We start from the raw sequence: 24,742 nt of genomic DNA on the forward strand, positions 1-24,742 counted from the left end.
CCACATCTCTGCCTCGCTGGGAATGCATCAGTCCAGGAGCAAGTGATAGAGCAAGGGACAAACACTGCAAAACAGATTTCTGCACCTACAACACATATGGGGGCTGCTCAAAAATTTGTGATTTAACCACATCATTTCATTTTTAATGGGAAGGGGGGTTCAAGTCCTAGGAGGACAAGGAAACCATAAACCTGCAGTAATATAACATCATTTTCTTTGCATAAAAAAATAAAAGGTAGTGGTCATAATGTTTATGTCTGTGTCAACTGTGTATTTCCAAGGCCAATCCAAAATTTTCTGTGCCCCAAAGCCAAATATAGGTCAAAAGAAAGTTAATTTTGACTAAAGCTATGAAATAACCCAGAACAATTTTATGGCCCAGACCATCCTTCAAGTGAATTTAACAGCTAATTTAGATACCCTTATGAAAATACTCTTACCTTCCTAGGCTAATGGCTAAAAACTTACTCATCCTGTAGATAAAAATGTTCCTAACTTCTCATTAGTGCTTAAAGGGAGGCCTTTTTTAATGAATATTATAGCTCACTGGTATTTTCTTAGAAATATGATAGTCAAGTTATCTTTTGTTTTTATGAAGCATTCCTTGCACAACATAAAATGCACTGAGTGCCAGGAAAAATAAAAAAGAAACTTCCAAGGAGAAGGCTCTAAGAGGATTTAAAGAGATTACCCCAGCCTAGTTTTGGGACAGGGGTAGAAGCTTTACCACAGGTCTGGATGGGCTGGAGATGGACAGCAAGTGTGATAACGTGGAGGAGGGAGAGGTTTATAAATCCCTTATTCTTTCTATCCATATTTTAGTGCTTTGCCCTTTTTTTACACAAGGGCCGAGGCAGCCTGGGAACTGCCCTCAGCAGGGCAATGGCTGAGTTTAATAATGAAGATGGGCATGGAGTAAATCCTGGTCACCTCTGCCAGGTGAGCATGGGATGGGCCTCTCCCAGCTCCTTTCCTTCTCCATTAAAAAGAATTTTTGTTTCCCCCCTTCTCCCAGGCAGGAGGAAGGGAACTGGTCAGTGCCCTGTTCTGCACTGAAATAGAGCCTGACTGCCCATCAGCCTATAAATAGTGCAGGACCTGAGAGGAGAGAGGGCTCTCAGACCTGGCTAATCCCAGCTCCCTTAAGCCACTTTACCCCAGCCTGGAGAGGCTTAAAGCTGCAGCAGTGTGCCCAGGTTTGGCTGGCACCCTGGGCAAAGGACTTCACTGAGCACCTGTGCTCCCGGGGACCACCAAGCTCAACGGCCATGCCTGAGTGGAATAACCTTCCCTCACAAAATAGGGTGTAAATTTGCCCTTAAATGTTCAGCGGTGTGAAATAACAGAGACCCGAGGAAGTGAAATCTGAGGGCGGCTGAAGTTTAGCGCCTCGTCTGCCTCCATCTGGTGTCAGATCCAGGCCCCCTGAAATAATTCCCTCCATCATACCGGGGCTTGATTCATCCTCCCTGTAAGCCACCACCAGATGATTGAGGATGACTCAAGGAAACAGAAACCCCCTTCCTCAGAGGGGATGGGCAGGCTGCACACAAACATGGCAGGGACCTCTCACTCCTTCCATCATCATCACCTCCACCCCACCCATCCCCACAGCCCCTGGGCTGAGATTTGGTCCTTTAAACTAAGCTAAAATCTCCATTTGCCCAGACATAACAACTGGAATTTATTTTTTTTCCCCCAAGAGGCCCTCACAGTGTGACTGGGAGAGGGAATAATCCGCAGTGCTGGTAATTTGTATGGATCTGGGATGTGAGCACTCCAGGCTGCCTGCCTGGATTTGCCTGGCTCTGGGGGTGTTCCTGCCTGTGAGTGTTCAGCTCACTGAGCAATTGTGTGTTTGTGGTTATCAAATGCAGCAGGTCTCCTCTGAAGGAGGGGCTTTGGGCAGGGCAGATGGCAGCCACGAGGAATGCCAGCCTAGATGTTGCTCCAGGAGCTCTGTTCTCACAAGGGAGAAGTTGGGGCTGGACAGAGGGATGGCTGTAAATTGCTGCTTTCTTTCTATGCAAAGAAATAGAGTCCTTGAAAGGAAGAACTGCAGCCTGGCCTCATGCAAGAGCCGTTGGAAAAGCAGATCCAAGGTGGGTAGGGCAGTGGTTGTCCTCTAAAAGGCAGTTGGTAGACAGAATGGAGGCTGTTAGGTTTCCTTCCTCCCATGTTCAGGCTTTCAGCTCCCTCCACACCAGCTTTGGAGGCTTTGCCAAGGTTTTGCACTCTGATATTTCAGCATTTACCATCTGCTGGGAGTGGACAAGCTCTAAACACCGAGGCACTGACCCTCCTCTGCTCGTGTACACATCGAGCATCCCATGGCAATCCTGACTGCTGGTGCTCACAAACCAGGCATTCCCACTGCAGCTACACCCCAGATTAACTGGTGCTAAAACAGGGTGGGGTTCCCTGCTGTACACCCCAGGGTTTCTGGAGCATGTTTACCTGGGGCTGGCTTTGAGGTCAAACTTTCCAGGTCCCTGTGTTTCCATGCCATGACCCTCCCAGCGTGTTTGCCTGGCAGCACTCCTGGCCCAAGGCACCACATAGGAAGAGATGATAGGATTATAGAACCCCAGACTGGTTTGGGTTGGAAGGGATTTTAACCATCATCTCATTCCAACCCCACTGCCCTAGCCAGGGACACTTTCCACTAGACCAGTTTGTCAAAGCCTCATCAAACTGGCCTTGAACACTTCCAGAGATGGGAGTAGATTTCATGAACTTTTAACATGAGCAGGTTTTTCAGCTCATGCTCATGTTGTAGACCTGGAGAGGAGAGATAAAGACAGGATTTATGGGACAGAAAGGGAGTATTTTAAGGTCCTGCACTCTGCTCATGCTGCTGATACCTTTAAATTGGAGCCAGAGATTTAAAAATAAACTTTGGAAGTGATAACAAGACATCCAAGTCCTCCAGCCACTTGGCCAGCTGGGGATGGAGTCTGGTGTCATCCCTGATGGGAGAGCAGAGTACCCAGTGCAGGGTGGGCGGCAGGGTGGGGTGCAGGGTGGGGACCCACCACAGTGCTCACACCACTGGGACCTGCCCAGTGGGGTTTGGTCACTGCCATTGGGGGTCCAAGGTGATCTGAGGTAGCAATGCTGGAGGGACAATGCCTAAAGGCCTTGAAAACTGTCCCCATTCCTCCTGGGTGTCAGTGGTAGCACACAGCTCCAGGGATGCTCTTCCAGGAATCCCTTTTCCACCAAATATCTGAGTTATGGGGTTGAGGCTGTGGAGGATAAAACTGCTCAGCCTGAGCTGCTTTCCATCTGGGCAGGATGAACATTTCCTTGCCCTGAAATATCTTTTAGCACCAGGGGAGGAGGCAAACACCATTTCATCCACATCTCATCAGGGAGACTGTGACATTTCTGGTGCCTGGATGCAGCATCTGTGGGGGCTGCGAGACTCTGATCCCTTAAATCTCCCTGTGAGCTGAGGATGGGGCAGAGCCCAATCTAGGTCAAGCCCAAATGAGATAAGGCACCTCTGCCCTGTGGTTTAATGCTGTTTGCAGGATGCTGCCTTGCCCCTGGACCGTGCTGGGTTTTCAGCAAAGATGTCTGGTGCTGTGTCAAGCTCCGCCAGATTGATGTGCTTGTTTTGGCAGCTGTGCACATCTCCCAGTTAGGAAAAGCCTGATGAATTCCAGGGATGGCTTTTCCTATCAAACCACAGGCACTGAGTGAAAAGAGCCCTGGCTGCCCACATCTTCTGATGGCTTTAGTGGAAATGTTCAAGGAGACACCTGGATAACTGCATAAGCTTTGGGGGCATCCAAAGGGTGAAAAGAGGATCAGAGAATTTAATGAGAAATTTTTTTGCTGAACCAAGCCCCATGGAAGCCCTAGGGTTTATATTGGTGAATATTTTGTTTTCATGTGGTGGTAGTGACTGGTAGTGGCATCTCCCCTGATCCCACAAAGGAGTTGCTGGTCTAGGAGTTTTCTGCAGACATGGATCCTGCTCAGTGTTGCTGCTGGTTTCTGCAAGATGATTTCCCAGTTTTTAGAGAGGAACAGATAAACCATAAGTCAGGAACTTGTGGAAGCAAGTTCACCACAAGTCTCTGGATTACAGCAAGCAGCTGTCATCTCTCTTCATTGGCTTTTCCAAATTGGAGACACACCTCTTGCACAGGTAAATCAGACAGTTTGTCTGTCTAACTCTCTCCACAATGTGAGTATTTTCAGATCAGACTCACAATTCTGGTACAATTCTGGGGGTCCTGATGCCAATTCCCTGTGCCCTTTGGGAATTTGGACTGCAGGTGAGGACAGCAGAGCTGCTGCCATCACCCTGGGGACAACGATCCATGCCCTGCTCTGACTTTGGTTTATTCTCCTGCCAAGGAGGCACTTGGGTCACTGCTGCACATGTCCCAGAAAGCAGAGCACGATTTCCACACGACAGGTAAAATATGCTGCTCAAGCACTGTGCTTCAGGAAAGTCTTTCCCTGCATTTCCAGGGCATTCCCATTTCCAATACAGGCAGGGGAAGATGTCCAGGCATTTCTGTCAGGCCACAACCTGAGCATGGGCTTGGTGTCACAGGGCTCTGGCTCTGGCAGAGATGGCCCCAGTGTGGCACCTAGGATGAATATTTTGGGTGTTTTTTATCCATAGGTGGCAGCAGCTGCCTGTGCCGGGCGGACGCTGCCCTAATCCCAAACCCGGCAGCGAGTAACAGAGCCGGGAACAGGCAGAGGAGGAGGAGGAGGAGGAGCGAGAGAAGGAGGAGGGGAAAAGGAGGACAAGCCTGAGCACAGGTCCTGCCTGCTCCCTCCTCTGCAGCAGGCGTTCCTCAGCAGAGGGAGAATTAGGGAAACGCCTCCGTGGGGCAGGATCCGGCTGAATAGCGCTGTGGAGAGTTCAGGTCTGTGTTACCGATCAGACTGCCCAGAGAATCTGTGGCTGCCCCATCCCTGGGAGTATTCAAGGTCAAGTTGGACAGGGCTTGGAGACCCCTGGATTAGTGGAATGTGTCCCTGCCCATGGCAGGGGGCTGGAATGAGATGAGCTTTAAGGTCCCTTCCAACCCAAGCCAGTCTGTGGTTCTGCTGCTGCACCAGGACTAAGTGCTGCCTTCTTACCCAGGAAGAAAATTGCTGCATACTCTGGTTGGGAAAGGGCTGCTGGGCAACCTTTTCTTGACCGAATTCCTGAGGCCACTGGGGTGTCACATCCCTAGAAGGAATCTGGTAACAGCATTGGGGTACCCCAAACACCCACTGATGCTGGCCCACAAGTGCTGGTGGAGTCCAGAGCCAGCAGCTCCTTCAGCTCTGGAGCTTTTGCCAGCTTCCAGAAATTTCTGCCAAGTTCAAAATGACTCAAAAGGCTCTTCCTCAATGGCCCAAGCAAATGGCAGACAACAAAAGCCAGTTGCCAGAAGCTAAAAGCCAGATTAAAAAAAAAAAAAAGGAAAAAACCACAGAAACCTTGTTAAAAAGCAAACTGGAGGGATTTGCAGTCCTGGGCTCTAGCCTAGGGGCTCTAATGAGAGGAAAACCAAAGAGAAAAATCTATCCAAATCTTGTCATCTGCTCACTTTAAAAGTACCATTTCTTGATCAATATAAATGAAATGTATCTTCCTCTTTTCAACACGCTGATATGAACTGGCTTTGTCCTGGGAAACCAGACTGCCTGCTCAATCTCCCCTGGCTGCTCTGTCCTACCCATGCTGCTCCTGCTGCATCATTAAGGCAAAATGGAATTGATTTTGAGAGGAAAAGCAGAACAAGGCATGATTTGCTGGAGACTAATCCCCCTGAAGTAGCAAAGCCCCAGTTCACCCCTCATGGCTGTGGGGGCAGCATCCCACCCCCAGTGTTATCTGCTTAATGAGGTGATCCTTTAAAAGCAGCCCCAAATGTGGGTGTAGGTGGTGAAATTGCACAAAGGGGCTGGGGCAGGTTTGTTCATTTCTGCTCCATCATTAATTAAAGCAATTAGCCTGCTCAGGCTCAGTGGGGTATACAGCCATCCTGTACCTGCTGGGGAGAATATAATCCATTATAGAATATAATCTTTCTGTCAATACACTCTAATTGCTCTGTACATTTTTAGGGGGATGGAGGATGCAGGAATTCATCTCTAGGGAGTTGAGGAGGAACCTGAGAGATGACACAGGCTACACTAAAACAAAAGTGACTTTTCATGTCTGAAGCACTGAATTTTTAGCCTTCTATCATTCCCTTCCAGGCCAGGAAAATCTCCCAAGCTTGTGCCCTGGAACTCTCCATGCTGTGTAGCCAGGCAGGGCTGGAGTGTCAGGACCCTGAAATCCAACCAGTGGTCAAACCCAGTCACGCAGCACAAAAGCAAAGCCTTATGCTGGGCATGAAAACAACCACGTGGCTGTTTAAACTGCCTGTTGGAATTTGTGTATTCAAAGTCCATCTCAACCTTTAGCCAAAGCCTTCCCTGGAAAGCGCTGAGTCAGTATTATCAGTGAGGAAACTGAGGCACGGCTGGAGGAACTCAATCCCCAGCTGGACCACACATGTGCTTGTGTTGGCCCTTTAACCTCTGGGGTAAATTGTGTAAATAATCTATTTACAGACTTTATTTACTTTATCTATTTATTTACTGCCAAGGCTTTCCCTGAAAGCTGTGCTGGCTGCTTTCCTCGGAGGGTGCATGCAGTGTCCATGCCAGTGGCCATGGCAGTGGTCAGTGTGGCCTTCTTCTGGGTCAGCTGGGGACATGGCTCACATGGAGTGTCCCCATGCTGGGGTGGTCACACCCCACTGAGAAACACACCCCCGAGGGCAGCTCAGCCCTTTGGCTGCCCCACGAGCTGTGCAGGGCGATCGATGTCCTGGAGCAACCCAGGGTAACCTCCCCTGGCAGTGGTTCCTCATCCTGATGATTAAAGAATCACTTCAGATTAAGGAAAAAAACAGACTGGGGAGGAATGAAGCTCATTGCATGGGGAGATTGTGATAGAACCACTCCAGGCTGGGATGTGCATTCCCTTTGGCCTTCAATCACTAAAAGGGTTAAAGCATCACCCCCTCAAAAATGTTCTTTCCCGCAGCTGCACCCAAACTGCAAGGTTGTGCTGCAGCCCTCAGCGTGCTGGGCTGCAAAGCTCTGCTCTGGAGCATTACTGAAATGTAGGGGAGAGAAAATGAGCAACACTTTAGGTGTACCAAGTACCAAACTGCCTTTGTGGAGATACCTTAAGGCTCTGGCATCTCTTCGAGCGTTTTGTTCTCAACCCCATTTCCATTCCAAACAGAAAGAATTTGTCTGTGAAGTTTCTGTTCCTCTTCAAGAGATCTGCTTCCTCTTACACATCCATTGCCCTGGCTCTCCCAGCCTGCCATAAACCAGTGGTTTATGGAGCAGCACCTGTACAGGATGCTACCCTGGTACCCAACACTGAGGAGCTGCTCTGCGCTGCGGGTTGTACTTTGGCCTTGCTGCAAGCTTTTCGGCCGAAATAAAGGGTTCTTCTCCAAAACTGATGAAATCCAGCCAGCTCAGAATCCCTCGAATCCGTATTTATTTATTTTTCATGTTTACCCTCATTTTAAACTCAGCATTGCTTGAAAGGAAAAAGAAACTTCACCAGCTCGAAACTGGAGCTGAACCACCTCAGAGGAGAAGGATTTTTGGGAGGAACCCCTCTCTCCGGGCTCCGGGCGTTGCTGCGCCGTCCCGCGAGCCCTCGGCGGGTGTCCCCTCTCCCGGCCGCGACAATCGCGACCGATGGATGGCAGGGGCGTGTCGGGGCCGCCCCCGCTGCCATTGGCGGAGCGGCGGCCGGGCGTGCCCGGAGCGGATAAAGCCGCGCTGGCTGCGCAGGGCTCGGCAGCGCCGCGGCTCAGGCCGTGCGGTGCGAGCGATCCGCGGCCCCGCGCCGGACCCCCTGTCCTACCCTGCCCTGCCCTACCCTGCCCTGCCGGGCCCCGCCGGAGCCGCCGGACCCCGCACACGGCCCAGGTGCGCTGCCGGGGGGGAGCGGGGCGGCCCCGAGCCTTTGCTTTGGAGGGGGCTGCGCTGGGGTCGCTGTCGGGCGCAACTTCGCCGTGCCTCAGTTTCCCCACTAAGGACAGGTTGATTCCCCCGGGGGGCGCTGGGTGTCCTCCAGCTGTTGGCAGCTGGAGCGTTTGACCGCCCTGAGCGTTTTTTAGAGCTTTCTTGGAGAATAAGGGGTCGGACTGTGGGAAGAATCAGCTGCTGGCGGGAAGGTGTTTTGTACACGGAAGAAGGAAAGAGCTTCTCCAGTTCAGAACTGGAGCTGGAGCACATCAAAGGTGGAGGGCGGGCAGGTTTGTCCCGGCTGTGGCCGATGGGGAGGCTGCTGAGGACAGGCTGGGGCTGGAACTTCTTGTAGGAACAGCCTCGGTGTGTGCCCCAGCTGAACGTTTCTTTGCTTCTTATGCAACATCCGCCCGGGATTTTGTAACTCCAAATGTTGATCCAAGGAGGGGAGCTGGATTCCTACAAGAAAAACACCCGGGGTGGGGCTGGGGGGTCGGGAAGAGGCTGTGCCAGGCTGTGCTCTGCACAGGCAGTTGTGTATGATGGAATTATTTGGGCTTTGGAGCTCTGTGGGTTTAATCCGTGTGCAGTGAGCACCGCCGCCATTCCCAGTGGAGAGCTGCACGTCCAGTACTCACATTGGTTCCATTTACACCCCTGCAGCTTTTGGGGGTGCAGGGCTGGGTCAGGGCGGGTGCTGACAGCTGCCTCTGTGCTCCCAGGTTTAGATCTGCACAAGAACCAAGATCAGGAACCATGGCATCCATCCCATCCAGCGGCTCGCTCATGGCCACGCACAACTATCGCAGAAGTAAGGGCAGACTGGGGCTGGGGGGGCTTGGGGGGCTGGGTGGGCACATGGGGGTCTCTGCCAGCTGTGGGGGGATGTGGCTACAGCGGAGATGGAGCTGGGCTCAGGTCTGTGCTTTCAGCTGCAGCCCCATGTGAGTGTTTGGTGAGGAAAGGGGACAGCCAGCAGTGTCCCTGCTGCTGCCCAGACCCTCCTCGGGGCCCCCAGCCCGTCTGCACCAGCTGGTGAGGGGGCTCAAATCTCTTCACTTGTTACTAAGATTGAAGGGGATGGGGTGGGTGGTTTCACCTTGCACTGTTGCTTCAGAAATGAGCTCCAAAACCAGTCTGGGCAATGGTTGCTCCTGGCTCCTCATCTGGGAGAGAGTTTCTGGTTTAATGGATTGCTTAAACCAGAGGGAATTAAAGGATTCCCCTGAGATGAAACAAGCAGCAGGCTTGTAGCTGTTGTACTAAAAGCACTTGGATTATACACAGGAATTTGCATCCTCTTGTCCTCAAGTCATCTGCAGAGGCCTCTCAAAGCCACTAAATTTTGTCCTTAGGGTTGCAGGTATTTTCCTACAGAGGTGTTCAGGTGTATTTCTGCTCTCTGCAGTTGGAATCTCCCCAGTGTTCCCTTCCTAGTGGTTTTTACTGGCCTGGCACTGGGCAAGTAGTGGAGTGAGTCAGTAATGAGGCTGAGCCGTATCACCCAGGCACAGCCTCACCAAGGCTGTGTTTTCCTTCTCATGGCATGACCACGGGTGGGCAGTGGTTCTGATGGCCATGATTTTCCACAGGGCGCCTGAGCTCCACATCCAGCACCAGCTCCTGCAGCTCAGAGTACTCTGGGGAGGTCATCCCCCATGGCCCAGGTAAGTGTCACCTGTCCTGGCTCATGGGAGCTCTTCCAGGAGGTGACCCAGCCTCTCCTGTGGGGTGAGGTTGGGGTGCCCATGTTGCACTGACCTGGACTCTCCCCAGACCTGCCCAAGTCTGACCCCGGCCAGTGGTGGGCCAGCTTCTTCTTTGGGAAGACAACTCACCCAGCCATGACAACGGTGTCAGAGTCCCAGGAGAGGTGAGTGCTTTGAGGTGACACGGGGGAGCACCAGTGCAACACCGGGGACCATCCCTGCTGCATCCCCGGGGGCGCATCCTGACCCCATGGACCACCTCCATGCCCGGGGCTCCCCTGCCTCGTCTGCAGAGCAGTAGCGCCACATTTGGGGGCTGGCACGGTGGCTGACTCTCTCTCTGCTGTGTGTTACAGCCTGGGAGCCCTGCGGGTGGCCACAGGACCGATGGCCTGCGGGCTGGTGGCAGCCCCGGGCGCAGGGCGGAGGCGCCACGCCAGCGAGTCCAGCGCGGGGCCCGCGGTGTGATGCCATCGAGCATCGCGGCCGCTCCTCCCGCCCGGCGGGCACAGCCCCTCCCCTGTAGAATAGCCGGCTGCTCCGAGCAAAAGGTGCTGCTTTCTGACCGAAAACCGCATCAACCCCGACGATTCCACTCCAGCCTTTTTTACTCTCTCCCGGTGTAACTAAGCCCTCTAAAAGCACATGTGTAAGCACGTTTTTATTACCCTAAACTTGTACAATGGCAATGAATAAACTGGAGCAGCCTTTTAAGACGCTGTGGGTTGTTTTTGTCCGTGGAGGGGTTGGTGGGGCTGGAGCAGGACACAGCACAGCAGCAGCAGGATGTGGTGGTGCCAGCATCACGTGCCAGCCTGACTCACTGGGCCCTGTGTGTTTTGCACATAAGCAGGATCTGGCTGGGCTGCGGTGGTGTTGCAAACGCCTTCCCTCACCCTCTTGTCTCCTTACTTGGCTACACAGCCTGTCCCTGCTGGCACTGGACTTTTGTTCCCTGAGCACACGGCTGCTCTGCACTGCTCTGGTAGCTCGAGGTGTGGGAACGAGTGCCAGGCACTGAGCAGGTGTGGCTGGGGCTGGGGAAGGATTTGGGTGCACAGTGACCCCTCCATAATGAGGAGAGAGATTCAGCTTGCTCAAGACATGCATTTTATGGACCTGGATATCAGGCTGGAGCTCATGGTGTGGATGGCAGCTCAGAGACTGCACTGGGTTTGCAGCCCTGGATCCCAACTGCCCCAAGTGCTGTTTTGCCTGACTTTTGCCTTCAATTATTCAGTTTGGCTGTTTGATCCTTCTGTGACCAGCCCAAAAGCTGGGAAAACAAGAGCCTGCATGAAGGGAGTGCCTTTGTTCCTGCTGGAGGCAAAAAAAAAAACGGGCAGAGGTTCATTTAAAGGTGCCAGATCTTCCTGCTCTGCTCCCAGCCACAGCATGGGGTGTGGGTCTGTCCCTGTGGGCACTGGGGGCTGCAGCCCCGAGGGCACCTGAGGCCATGGGACCCCTGAGCTGTGGCTTTGCCTCCTGCTGTCCCATGCTGGCAGGGCAAAGGGCAGGGAGCAGCTGGGGCCAAGTGGCTGCTCTGCTTTGTGGCTGCTCTGCAGAGGCATCTAGGGTCACTTCCAGTTCTGTTGTTTTCCCAGTGGAAAGTGTTGAGTAAGCTTTTCTCTGAGCTCTGCTTCCCCAGGCACTGGTCCTTGTCAGGGCAGAGCGTCTGTGTCCCCTGTCCCTCCGAGGGGCCAGGGCAGCACTGGCACCTCTGCTCCCCCTGTGTCAGTGTGTGCTTCCAAGGGGGATGGCTTCAGGGCTGTTCCAGCAGTCTGGGCACTGCCAGCACCCTGAAGGTGACCCCCATGTCCATGGCAGCAGCTGATCTGATGTGACTTCCAGCCAGGCAGCATACTGCTGCTGTTGTTGAGGGGCTGCCTTTAAACTTCATGAAACACAGGAAAATCAAGATAAAATGAACCCTTCATAAGTAAGACAAGGCAAGGTGGGCTGGCTGGCTGGGATATGTGGCTGTGGCACTGCTCCAGGCTCTTCCCAGGGCCCAGCAAAGCCCTCTGGGTGTTGCTCAACCCTAGGTGCCTCAGGCATCTCCTCTGCTGCTGGTTGCCAGCAAAAGCCACGTATTTTGGAGAGACAAATATTTCTTTCCAAGCCTGGAAATCAGTGTGGACACACAAAGGTAAAGTCAATATTACTGTATTTGCTTGTTGGTCTTGTGATCATGGAGGGACAAAGCCAGCAACTGGCACCCAGGAGAGGCAGTCACAGAGCAAAGGCACCAATCCCACATCCCTGGCTTTGATCTGGGCACATTCCCCAGCCTGATCCAGCTCTAAGTGAGCTGCTTTGTGATGCCATCAGCACATGGATGCTCCCCTATCCAGTGTTTGGATGGCGGATGAAGGTTAAGTTCGTTCCCACACTGCTCCAAGGTGGGTTGGATTTACAGCAGGGACAGCAACACCTGTCAAAGGCTGCCCTTCTGCCCATGGTTCCCTGACCAGTGAAGCAAAACTGCCTGGAATAACCCTGCTGAATTAAAGGCTGTTTTTCTGAATGTCTGTGAAGCGTCACAGACTCAGACTCTTTCTCTGCTGGGAGTGAAGATTCAGAGAGAGTCCACATGCCCCCAAATGTGCTCCTGGGCAGCTTCATGGCATTTCTGAGAGCAAAGCCCTTGGCATTGCCTTTTTTGCTTGGGACTGAAAGGCTTTTAGGGCCTTTCTTGCCCTTTCACAGCCTGCAGACATTTTGGAAAAGCATCTGACAGCCAAGCACATTTATTTTTGTTCTGTTTCTATCTCCACTGCTGTGGGTGTCTCTCTTCTCAAGTAACAAGTGATGAGAGAAAACTCTCATTTCACAATTCTATGGAACAGCCTCAAATTGTGGCAGGAGAGGTTTAGGTTGGATATCAGGACAAATTTCCACACTGAAAGAGTTCCCAAGCATGGGAGTCCCCATCCCTGGAGGGGTTTAAAAGCCCTGTGGATGTGGCACTTGGGGACATGGGTTAGTGGTGGGGGAATGATTGAACTCAGTGATCTTAGAGGGCTTTTCCAACCTAAGTGATTCTGTGATTCCAGCTGATTTCCTGTGTCCTCATCTTGCTGCTGTGCTGGGATAGCAAGGGAAACATTGCACAGCAGAAGCAAGGTAATGAAAGGGGTTCCCCATACACTGCACACCTCCCCAATCAATCCCCTTCATCTTGTAGGGAGGGGCAAGCACCCACCCCCCCAGGGCATCGACTGCACAGGGTCTGATGTCCCCCCTCTGCTCCCTTGATGGTGTTTGCACTGTTGATTAATGCACATATTTGCTAAAAACTCGCTGCTGTTTTCTGCTCGCTCGTCCTTTGCAGCAGCCCTCGTGCCACCCCGCCGCCTCCAGCGAGAAGAATTTCTTTCCATTCCCTGCCTCTTGCTGCTGGGGGCTGTTTTGGTTTGGTTTATTTCCCTCCAGCAGCTTTGCTTCCCCCTCACCCTTCAAACGCTGATGTGGGTCCTTAAAAATAGAAATGAGCTGTGCAGCTGAAATACATCGCATTAGCCTGAGGCTGCTTCCAAATGCCACTGGGTCAAGGCTCCCATCCCTGAATCCTCACACGGGCACATGCCAGGCTGCAAAGGGAGCAGGAGGTACCTGTAACAGAGGGATTTGCAGTGCCCTCTAACAGCAGGATTTGCCGTGCCCACTCCGGAGCAGTGCGGGGGGGAATGGGACCCCGGCATTCCTGCCTTTTGGAGTGGATTAAGGAAAAGCCTGGTCCAGTTTTAGGGGAGGGCTGCAGTGCCCAGCTCAGGCTGAGACCCTGGGAGCAGATAGGAAAATTTGGGTTCACCCCCCCACCAAGTTTATCTACTTTTAGAAAACAAGTAATGACTCTGAGAAATGCCAAAACCCAGCCGACCGTGCTGGAGGGCAAACCCAGGCTGTGGATTAGCTTTTCATGCAGCAGAGGAAGAGGAGGAGGAAGGAAAACTGCTGTGGGCAGCACCGTGCAATGACATCCCCATATTCCCCTCCACATCCCCAGGAGGTCACTGGTTTTGGGCCGTGTGTCTGACAGCCTGGTGGCCCCCTGGCACCTCCGGGTACCCCACCAGGGATGGCTGTGCCCCACACCAGCCCCTTCACCCCACGCACAGCCTTCTCCTCCTGCTTATTTTTGAGCTCCATCTGGTGGCAGCCAGGCCTGCAGATTTACTGTCTTTATTGCTATTTGAGCAGCCTTGTCTAGTGGGAAGTGTCCCTGCCCGTGGCAGAGGGCTGGAACAAGGTGATCTTGAAGGTCCCTTCAAACCCAAACCATTCTGTGATTCTGAGGTGCAGCAGCCCCCCACTATGTCCCTGCCATTCCTTAGTGTGCCACGACCCTTCACCTGCTGGATGTGCTTTCAGCCTTTACTTTCCTGCAGGAGAGGACCTGGGCTGGACATAGCTGTGCTCTCTGCTCGGGTGTTTGATCAGGCTGCAAAATGTTTGTGCAAGGAAGGGATTTCCTCTTGCAACCATGTCCAAACACAGCCCGTTGCTTTTTCCATCTGGGAATACTCTAACCAGGAGCTGCTGCCTTCCCAGGACAGGGCTGCACTTCTGTGGACAGGAACAGAACAGGCTTCATCCCACCCCTAAACCACATTCCTGCCTCCCTTTTCCAGGCCCCTCGTGCTTGCAGGCTTGCTCAGCCAACAGCCAGACTTGTTTCTGCTGCTCTGCACAGCATGGACACTGCCCAGGCGTGGGGAATGTTACATAAACTTTATTAACTTTATAAATTCCAACGTTGCTGTTGGCTCAGTCCCCCTGGTCACCTGCAAAGGGGCAGGATGGGCTTGTCAGGAGGAATTCTAAACCTCTGCCAGTTGCCTTTCACCCACAGCCTGTCTGCTCCTGCCACCAGTGCCACAACTGTGTTAGGGCTCTAACTGCCCCACTCAGGCTGCCCCTGCCTGCACCAGCCTGGAGCCTTGACATTGCTCCAATTCCTGCTTTTCCAGGTGTCCTTCCACTGCTGCCAAGGACAGCCCGGCCTCTGGGAGTGTGCACGGGCAGGGGGCAACAGGGACTTGGTCAGCAAACTCTGCCATGGCTAGGGAGGGACCAGAGGCTCAAGGTCCCCCTGCAATGCCAGATCCTGGGATTAGGGAGGAGCTGGGGGTGGTGGGAGCATCTCTTGGCTTGACCCATGGGTGGGATAAAGAGAAAAGTAGGGTGATGCAGGGTTTTACCTTTGCTGCCTGCACCTGGGATAAGGAGGAATTCAATATTAGAGCACAGACATTCATTTTTCTTGGAATAACCACAGGATGGTGAGTGAGACGAGGATCCAGAGCAGAGCAGCCCAGTCAGGAGCTGACTCTGCAGAGTCCTCGGGGCATGTGGGGCTGCTGCCAGGAAAGGGGTGGCAGAGGCACGCAGGGGCACTTGGGTGGGTGAATAGAGTCCAAAGACACATGAGAATGGTTTTATCTGTGGTTGCAAGAGGGGCTGGTTGCAAACCAGTGCTTCCTTGGTGGGCTCCTTGAACCCATCCCTGGAAGTGTTCACATCCAGGTTGGACAAGGCTTGGAGCAACCTGCTCTAGCAGAAGGTGTCCCTGTCCATGCCAGGGGTGTTGGAACAAGATGAACTTTAGGGGCCTTCCAACCCAAGCCATTCCATGATTCCTGGGAGGGAGTGGAGCACTGTGCTTAGGGAAGAGCATCCAGCAACGCCCTGCAAGGACTCCTGTGGGTGGATGCACACACATTTATTGATAAATACACCGAACACACACTACAAGATAAATCAAGCAGAGCCACAACTGAACATGAACTGCAGACCTTCACGTTTGTGTGGGGAGCAGCAGGGGCCTCCCACCCTACTGAGTGAACAAAGATGTAAACTTTGAGCGATGCCTCCGTGGGGCTTCTCCAAACTGTTACACAGCCAAGCGCTGGCAACGAGTTCTGCACAACTTGTTGCTTTCTCCCTTGGCCACCTCCCTGCACCCAGGCTGTGAGGGACCACAGGCTGTTTTCTGGGGGAATGTGCTTTCCTTGTAGCCCTGTCAGAGGGCAAACCAAAAGGAAGGAGCTTCTTGGCAAGAGCTGGCCTGGAGGGGCTTGTGCAGGAAGGATGGTGGGGAGGGGTCCCTCAGGAGAGGGAGCTGAGCAGCCGCCTGTAGATGAAGCCCAGCTTCTCCCTCAGGGCCAGGAAGGTGGGACGCTCCTCCGTGTTGCCACTCCAGCACTCCAGCATGATGCTGTAGATCTCGGGAGGGCAGGGGCTGGGCCGGGGGAGGCGGTAGCCCCTGGTGATTTGCCGTACAGTTTCTTGGTTTGTCATTCCTGCAAGGAAGGAGAAGATGCTCCTGAGCCTGATGTCCCCAGAGGATGCCCTGAAGGAGCATCTGTGATGGCCAAGATGTCACTGGTGGTGCTGTGGAATGGTGCCTCTGTGCCAGAGGGGTGGTAAAAAAGAGGATCTGGGATATCCAGACCAACTTTCTGCCCCCAGCTCCTGCACCCACTCTGCAACCACTGAATATCCCTCTGAGCCATCCCTGAATGGACAATAACCTGTCCTGAATGGACAATAACCTGCTCCAGGAGCTGCTCCCATATCCCTTAGGGAAGGGACAATAGAACAGTTCATGACCCTCTGGCTTTGGGGGACCATGGGCAAGCTGCCCAGCAGGTGGATGGAGTGGGGCAGCAGCCCTACCTTCATAGGGGATCTGTCCATACGTGAAGACCTCGTAGAGCAGGATCCCATAGGACCAGACGTCGGACTTGAGGGAGTAGGTGCGGTAGTTGGCTGCCTCCGGGGCCGTCCACTTCACTGGGATTTTAGTGCTGCTGCTGGTGGAATAAATGTCATCCTGAAAAGCAATGGCAGATGGGACATGAGGGATGGGGTGACCAACACAGGGTTTTGGGGAGGGCAGGGATTGCCTCCATCATGGGACAGCTCTGTGAGCTCCAGTGGTGACAGAGAGGGACCACAGCATCCTCTGAGCTGACCTTGAGGAGCCGGGCAAGTCCGAAATCAGCGATTTTGCAGGTGAGTTCCTCTCCAACCAGGATGTTTCTGGCTGCCAGATCCCGGTGGACAATGTGCTTCTCCTCCAGGTACCTCATCCCATCCGCCACTTGGCAGGCGATGTTGAGCAGGTGGGAGGTGCCCAGGGACTTCCCTTCAGGACCTGTTAATCCAGACAATCCAAGCATTGGGGGCAATCTACCAACATCTCTTTTGGTGTTTTGGTTTGGAAGGAGACCCTGTGCTGGCAGTGCGGGACATGAGGATGATGTAAAACCTGAAATTTGTGCTCCTGTCTGACCATCCTTGTTGTGCTGTGTGGGAAGTTCAGCACAGCCATGTGCTCCTCAGGCATGGGACAGGGGTGGGCTCTGAAGGGCACCAAGGTCACAGATATCCATGGCTTTTTCAAAGCCAAAGGGGACCTTCTGCCATGCAAATCTCCCTGCAGGCCTCTCAGCCTGTTGTACCTGTGAGCTCCAGCTCTGCTGCTGGAGCCCCAGTCAGAAACAAGTGTGGGTGGGAGGGGAAGTACCCTGTAGAAAAACAGGTCTTGGTGGGAGAGGTTTGTTTGATTGTGCTGGGTCAGGAAAAGAAAGGCCAAGAAAATTAAACTGGGTGATGAGTGGTCCACGTCATGTTATGAGCTCTGCACACGCACAAACCCACAGGGAGGTTTGGCTGTTTCATTCCTAAAGAGGGTGAAGTTGCCCAAACACAGTGAGATTCTGTGCTCTGGTGGGAGCTGGCAGACCATGGGTAGGTGGAGGAGGGATGAAGGTCCCTACCAGCAGGCTCAGGCTCCCAGGGGCTGATACAGACCCAAATGGACACCCAGAGGATCATGGCAGAATTTGTGATCCCAAGACCATCTCCACCAACTGCCCATGGACTGCTCTGTGTTACCCCTGATCAAACAGGGCAGAAACCAGGCTGGCACCCTCCTAGGGTCCCCATTCAGATCCATAGGGCCACTCTGAGGCACAGGAAGCAGTGACCCAGGGTCCCCCATCCTGTGGGCCAGCACAGCACTCACTGTTGAGGTAGCTGTGGAGGTTGCCCTTGCGCATGAGCTCGGTGATGATGTACACAGGCTCCTCCAGGGAGCACACGGCGTGCAGCTGGATCAGCTTCTCATGCCTCAGGCGCTTCAGGTTCTGAATCTCCTTGGTGAAGTCTTCTGCTTTCATGTCAGCTGTGGGACAAAGCCAACACAGCCCTTGTGAGCCAGTTTCTCACACAGACATTGGGACCTCAGTGCCTCCAGCTGGGATGAGGACCTTTTTTACCTCCTCACAGCCCATCCCTGCTCTCAAAGCTCAGGTCTTCACAACCTGTGTTTCAGAGCCAAAGAGATGTTTTCCATGGGGTTTTGGGTCTCATTTTCAGGATCACAGTCCCATCAGGACTTGATGTATCACAAACCCGTTTGATTTGATGTGATGTCACTTGTCACACACCTACTGGCTGGAGCCATTTTATAGGGATGCAGCCCAAACTTAGGTTTGTGCACAGAAATATTCCAGTGGTTCCTCACCAGGTCCTACTGCAGTTTGCATGATAAAACAGCCACAGTGGCCAAGAGAATGAGGAAATAAAGGAGGGTCAGTGATAATGGCAGTGAACAAGAGACTCGGCTGGCTGCTGTTAACATCTGGTTCTCCACGTACCTTTAATGATCTTGATGGCCACCGGCACCGTGTTCCTCCACAGCCCTTCCCACACCTCTCCAAAGTAGCCCTCTCCCAGCTTCCTCCGCAGGGTGAACTCCCAGCGCGGGCGCTCCCAGCCGTCCCTCTCGGGGGGAGTCTGCCAGATGGACATGGGATGGCACACTCGGACCAGCCAGACAGCCAGGACCTGCTGCTGGAGCCTGCAGCAGCCCTTGGTGCCCACAGAGGAGCAGACGTGGTGCTCCACCAGCCAGGGGCTGAGCCTGAGCACTGCCCTTCCCTCTGTGCTCGCTGCAGGCACAGAGCACATGGGGCATCCCCTGCATGAGCCCTGCTGGCACCCCAGGGGTGCAAGGGGGAGAGTTTGGAGGCTACATGAAATAGTAGGAGTTCGAGTCATAATTCACTCCTCATCAGACCTCAAAAGTGGCTTTTCTCCATCTCCACCAATAAATAAAAATGAATGAATTAATATTACTGCATATTATGGCTGATTTAGACTTCAGTTCATGGAGCATTTCTTTTATCCCACACCTTTCAATTTCACTCTTGGATTATTCACATGGTTAATTGCTATTTCCAAGTCATAATCAGTGGATGGAACTCTAATCAGGAAATGAGCTGGCAATTTGGGATTAATACTGTAATTAGACTTATGAGCACGGCACTAATTGGTATGAAAACTTTATAAAAGCCATGTGCTTTGTCTTATATTCTCAGGAAAAAAATTGGAAGCGCAGGTTTTTCCAGAATCTGTATTAAATGGGATTGTAACAACTTGGTTTCCAGTCTTTGAGATGGACAACACATTTCAGAAAATTCTGGTCAAAAATACATATAAACACCATGCCCAACCTTAACGTGGCTCATCAGAAGTGACGCTGGCATCTATACTAATGGTGGGCTTTAAATTTAGTTAAATAAAGCTCAAAACCCAAAGGGACAGACTAATTCTTTCTAGTTCCCTCGCTCCCCTTTCCCTTTCCCAGCCCGGGGAGGGCGGGAGCGGGGCCGAGCTGTGCCCGTACGCACCGCAGGGCTGCAGGGCTGCAGCAGGGGGCTCTGGATGACCTTCCAGTGCTCCGTGTAGAAGGCGAGCAGCTCCTCCATGTTGGGGAAGGGGTGTCCCTTCTGGATGTAGAGGCTGCCCCTGGGGCTCTTGCAGATTCGGAAGTGGCTGACCTTGGTGTGGTTGCGCACTGTGGGGAAGCCCAGGTTGGGGAAAAGTCAGCTCACGCAGAGATCAGTTCCTCCCCACTTCCCTGCTGGCTCCACCCTTTAAAGATGCCAAGTCTTCTAATAAAGTTAAAGCAACCCAACTCTCCCCTGGACTGCATCATCCCACTCCCCACCTCCCTTCTGCTCCTACCTCCGGGCCCAGAGGACTCCTGGCCATTGTGAGCCAGGCTCCCTTGGACCAAAGAGGTGATGCTTTATTATCAGGGATAATTAATAAGCTTTATTGCCCAGCATAATTCCACTGTGGATGGCTCAGAGAGCATCAGAGCTGCTCAAAGATAACAAACCAGGAGTGACTGTGACTCCCACAGCTCAGGGACTGAGGGTGGGATGTAGAGTTTGCCATGAGTTTTCCTAGGATTACTTTTATGGGGATTAAAACAGATAATAATGGCACTGCCTGATCCAAATCTGAATTCAGATTTCAGTATGGGGGAGCAGCCCAGGCCCTGGTAATCTGGAGTGGCAGCATATTTTTAAACAACCCTCAGATGACAAAAGCTGCTGGAATGAAATCCTGGGAGTTGGTGCCACAAAAGCATCATCAAGCTGCAGTGAAATGTTTATGGCTTTCATATCCCAGACAGGAGCCATGCACTTTCCTTTGCCACAGTGATTCAACAACACATCCCTGCTCTGTAAACTTTCCCCTCGCCCTCAGAAAGCAGCCCATTCCCTTCCACAAAGTGCTGAAAAGTGCTTTAAACTTATTCTTGTTTTCACCCCATGCTAAGCAAGCCATGAGCTGTTCCTAAGGAACAGCCTGCTTCCTTTCCCTGTGCTAATTTTGTCTGGATAATTGCCACAAGGTCACCTGAGAGAGAGTATTCGCCCTTGCTGCTCTCGCTGTCCCGGACGAGGAAGGAGCCGTGCTGGTTGGGAGGCGAGAGGAGGAGCTGCTCCGCTTCGTTTCGGCTGATCTTGCTGAAGTACCAGCTGGGGAGCAGAGCAGAGAGGTCACAGCAGGGCAGGGGGATGCTGCACAGATGGGTCAGCATCCATTTCAGGGGATTCTGCACCCTCTGAGCTGGCAAGGGGGAGCAGCTGCTGGGATCCCACTATTTGCTCATTTCTGCAGCTACCAAGCAAGTGGCACAGTGGTTAGTCTGTGTCTCAAAACCTGCAGGTGTGGCTGCCTGCACCAAGGCTGTTCCATTGGGTGGGCTTTACAGGCACTTGCTGCAGTTTAGTGCAGCTCACTGCCTGCAGACCATTTCACAGAATCAGAGAACCCCAGAATGGTTTGGGCTGGGAGGGACCTAAAACTCATCTCATTCAACCCCTCCTGCCATGGGCAGGGACACCTTCCGCTAGCCCAGGCTGCTCAAAGCCCCATCCAGCCTGGTACTGAACACTGCCAGGGATGGGGCATTTCCTCCACCAGTCTCTGGACACGGCTGTCCAGGTCACAGCTCCATCCCAAACCCTGAGGTGAGATTTATACTCTTGGGCTGACAGCCTGTGGTAAATAAAGCACCAAACACCTGGCCCTGTGAGGAAGATGCTCTGGTGACGTTGTCCCTGTGTCCTGCCATGACAGCAACATCTGCAGGCACAGGATCCCTTCACACTTCTTGACCTGCAGCTCATGGGCAGAACCAGCTCTGAGCCCATAAGCAAATGGCATCAATGAAAACATCTCTGGCAATTGCCTCTTGCTGCTCTAGCCGTGGCAGTGCTGGCCGGGGAGGACGCAGCTGAACCCCTTTTCTGTGTCACATCACTGAGATTCATCACTGAATTCCCGTAAGGAAAGGCACGTTGGCTGGCTGGCTCCCGACACAGGGGGATGCACAGGAAGACACAGCTCCATCCAGCCTAAGGCAGCCAGGACGTGAGAAGCCAAAAGTTTCATTAGCTGGGATCGCCAGCGTCTGAGAAGCCGCGCAGGAAATTATATGTGATGGGTTGAACAAATTACCACCCAGCTCCGAGCCGCGGCTCCGCGGAGTCTGCGTGCTCACGGCTCGCTCCGGCGGGCAAGCCGCGCACGGTCCGGCCGTCCGCCCTCCCACGCCCGGACAGCGCCCTTGCCCCGGTCCGCGGGATGGGGCTGGGCAGCGGCTGCTCACGGCTGCTGCTCACACAGGTACGCACACAGGGGCACACACACAGGGACACACATGGTACACACATACACAGGTACACACACATATACACACGTACGTACACACACATGTACACACACACAGGTACACGCACAGGTACACACATCTCTGTGTGTGCCCCCCTGTAGCCTGTCCAACTGTCCCACGCCATGGGAATAAGGCAGGGAGCCGACCCCACGGTCCGCACCGCGGTGATCCCAGCACAGCCCAACCGCATGGATTTGCCTTCCTCAAAGCACACGCAGAGAGGGTCTCTCCCACCCCACCCGCACATCGGGGACCCTTCCCGGGCTTGCCCCGCTCCTCTCCCTCACCGCACGCAGCACAGGGCGGGCGCGGAGGGGTGCCCAGGGTTGGCTCGGTGACTCAGGGCACAGAGGGAACAGCTGTGTCTCGGGGCGCTTTGCCCGACGTGTCGGGACCAGGCTGCCTTATGCAACGAGGAGCCTGGGCTTTCCCCGGCTGCCAGAGGGCTGAGACATGCCCCGAGCTCCCCGACATGCCGGCTGGGAGACGCACCCACCGGGAGGAAGCTCCCACCCCTGGATATGCAGGATGGCAGCGGCGCCAACAGCTGCTCTGCAGAGCTCTGGGCTGCCTGGCAGGTGTCAACCCCAAATGCTTCTTCCCGTGCTCCCAAGCCCTTTGGAGCTGTCAGGGCTCAGGACCAAGTTCTCCAGCTTCCTCTCTTCCCGCTGGGTCCCCTTTAACAAGAGGGAAAGCAGCCGGAACAAGCAGGATCCTTTGCAACCCTGCCCAGCATCACCCCGCACCCAGCCCAGAGCCAGCCCACCCCGTGCGAGGGTGATGCAGCCAGGAAGGGGCACCGGCATCTCTGGGCCATCCCCAAAACTCGATTTCTTTGCCGAGCACCTCCACCCCGCTGCCAAGAGCTGCAGGAGCTGCAGGGGCTGCAGGAGCTGCAGGGGCTGCAGGGGTGCCCAGGGGTGCCCAGGAGAGGGCAGGGAGGGCAGGTCCCCGCTCAGTCCCAGCGCCGCTGATGGCCAGAGCAGGGGACGGGGATCTGCTGCTCTGCTGCTCGCCGCCGCCGCGGAGGGTGAGCGCTGCCTTTCCCTGCGCGGGACATGCTGCCCGAGCCCAGCCTCCATCCATCCATCCCCCCGTGGATCCGGGGCAGGCGATACTTACGGGCGGTGAGCCGAGGTGCCCTGGCTGAGGTTGGCCACGTAGGCAGCAGGGACGTAGCCCATGGCCGGCTCCCCCAGCAGCCGCCGGGCTAAGACATACTCGCCCTCCTCTCTGAGGACACGCAGTTTGTCCCCTGCGCTTATGCTCAGCTCCTCGGCGCTGCGGGCTGTGAAAGCGTACAAAGCGATACAGAGAGACGACTTGGGGATGAAGGAAATGGAAGTCGCCTCCGAGTTCAGCGAAACGGAATCAGAGCCAAGATACCCCAGCGAGCAGCTCTCCGTCACGGAGCGGGGACGGAGCTTGTTCCAGAAGGATGTCAGGAAGGTCAGGCGCTTCCTGACGAACTGCTCCATGCCCGGCGATGCGCTGGATGCGGTGGGCTATGCCCACCGGGAGGCCGGGGCAAGGGGGGATGCGGGGCTCCTGCCGCCGGCCGGGAAGCTCATCCTGCCAGCCCGCGTTACCCGCACGCGTCTGGGCGCTCGCCGGCCCTTCCCGGTGAATTTCCTATTTCTGAAAGTGAAACTGGTTCGTCTGGTGGGACGAGTCGGCCGGCGGGACGAGTCTGCAGGCGGGAGTCCCACGCTCAGACCCACGGGCGCATCTGGGAGACAGGCACAGCTGGAGCCGGGCTTGCTGCTCTCGAAGAAGAAGGAGAACGGCTGTTGTTTTATTTAATCATTATTTTAAAGTGTGCTCTTTGCTTCTTACCAGAGCACCATAAACACAGCTCTCTGTTCTTCGAGCAGCTCTTGTCACAAGTGGCTGACTCCAGTTAATAGTCTTCATCTCACTTGTGTGGGAGGATATTTTTTTTTCCATAGGACAATAATTGCATCCACAAATGTGGGAGAGTTAAAACAGAATTAAGGAAATAACCTTAGAAGAAATCTGAAGTGTTTGGATATTTCCTGGTTGGATATTGGGGGGCTTGTAACACAAGATCCTTTCTTCCTTCAGTCTACAATGACCTCCCAGAGTTATCCCACTTAAGCATTTGCCTCCTCACACTAATTCCCTGTTGCAGAGGATTGCTTGGGAATTCACATCCCAGATCCTGATGGATCTGGTGCTCACTCAGCTTCCACCAGAGAAGGGTCCCCCTCAGAATCAGGAGACCTTTGCCTGATGCAGGGTCTGAATCAGCCTCAGGTGCTTGCATGGCACCCACAGGCAAGGCCTGGAATGCTCCCCCCAGCTCTCACGGTGTCAGCACAGCCACACTTCCTCAGCCCTGGTCACACTTGGACACTGACATGCTCCAAACACCCTCCCAAATCCTACCACCCACAGCCACCACCCAAAAGACAGAGATTAACCCCTCACATCTTCCATGTGCACTTTAGGTCACCTGAAGATTGCTCTGGTGAGAAATCCCAACTCCAACCCCCCAGCCCCCACCTGGACTTTGTCATTTAACTGTTCCAACTAATTAGGGGGAGTTTTGTGCCTGGCAACCCCACTCCTGGCCTTGAGACCATTATTTTGATTCTCCTCTGCTTGCAGTTGGTTTGTGTAGCTCATTTTGGGTATATTGCTGGTATTTGAAAGAGCCTACTTAAAAAGAAATATGAAAAATTAATTGTAGGAGCCTGGGCTGCCAACTGCAACCATGTGGGGTATGAGGAACAAACTGGACCCACCCTTGGGTCAACAGCTCTAGACATGCTGTGTCCTGCATCCTGGGTGTCCCATGATGGCCAAAAAAATTGCAAAAGGATTTCCTTGTCTGGGTTTTGGACTCAGCAATTTCCTCACCCTCTCCCAGGCAGAGATGCCCAGGGCAGAGGGCAGGAGTACAGAGTGCTCCTCAGCGTGGCCTGTGCATTCCTGAACTGATGAGAAC

The 24,742-nt window shown here is 53.7% G+C and overlaps 2 protein-coding genes across 2 annotated transcripts; one reads left to right on the plus strand and one right to left on the minus strand.

The window, feature by feature from the left end:
* Positions 1 to 7,808: 7,808 nt before the first annotated feature.
* PPDPF (pancreatic progenitor cell differentiation and proliferation factor) lies at positions 7,809 to 10,439 on the plus strand. The gene is made up of 5 exons (XM_084217980.1): positions 7,809 to 7,974; positions 8,739 to 8,827; positions 9,609 to 9,683; positions 9,793 to 9,889; positions 10,082 to 10,439. Exons 2-5 carry the CDS (start codon positions 8,773 to 8,775, stop codon positions 10,191 to 10,193), a joined length of 339 nt encoding a protein of 112 aa, XP_084074106.1. The 5' UTR covers positions 7,809 to 7,974; positions 8,739 to 8,772; the 3' UTR covers positions 10,194 to 10,439.
* A 5,397-nt stretch (positions 10,440 to 15,836) lies between these two features.
* Positions 15,837 to 23,249, minus strand: SRMS (src-related kinase lacking C-terminal regulatory tyrosine and N-terminal myristylation sites; the record flags this gene model as incomplete). The annotated part of the gene is made up of 8 exons (XM_084217706.1): positions 15,837 to 16,030; positions 16,407 to 16,563; positions 16,706 to 16,887; positions 17,761 to 17,919; positions 18,395 to 18,533; positions 19,430 to 19,596; positions 20,451 to 20,572; positions 22,894 to 23,249. The coding sequence occupies 8 exons, from the start codon at positions 23,247 to 23,249 to the stop codon at positions 15,837 to 15,839; spliced, it is 1,476 nt and encodes a 491-aa protein (XP_084073832.1).
* Between the last annotated feature and the right edge of the window lie 1,493 nt (positions 23,250 to 24,742).

This window comes from Fringilla coelebs (assembly GCF_963513975.1).
Source record: "Fringilla coelebs genome assembly, chromosome: 18".
NCBI lineage: Eukaryota > Metazoa > Chordata > Aves > Passeriformes > Fringillidae > Fringilla > Fringilla coelebs.

What these genes read in the sequence shown, in the direction of transcription:
- PPDPF (XM_084217980.1), top strand. Translation starts at nt 8,773, where the DNA reads ATGGCATCCATCCCATCCAGCGGCTCGCTCATGGCCACGCACAACTAT. An exon ending in CACGCACAACTATCGCAGAA is followed by an intron (nt 8,828 to 9,608) that starts GTAAGGGCAGAC and finishes GATTTTCCACAG; the next exon opens with GGCGCCTGAGCTCCACATCC. An exon ending in GGTCATCCCCCATGGCCCAG is followed by an intron (nt 9,684 to 9,792) that starts GTAAGTGTCACC and finishes GACTCTCCCCAG; the next exon opens with ACCTGCCCAAGTCTGACCCC.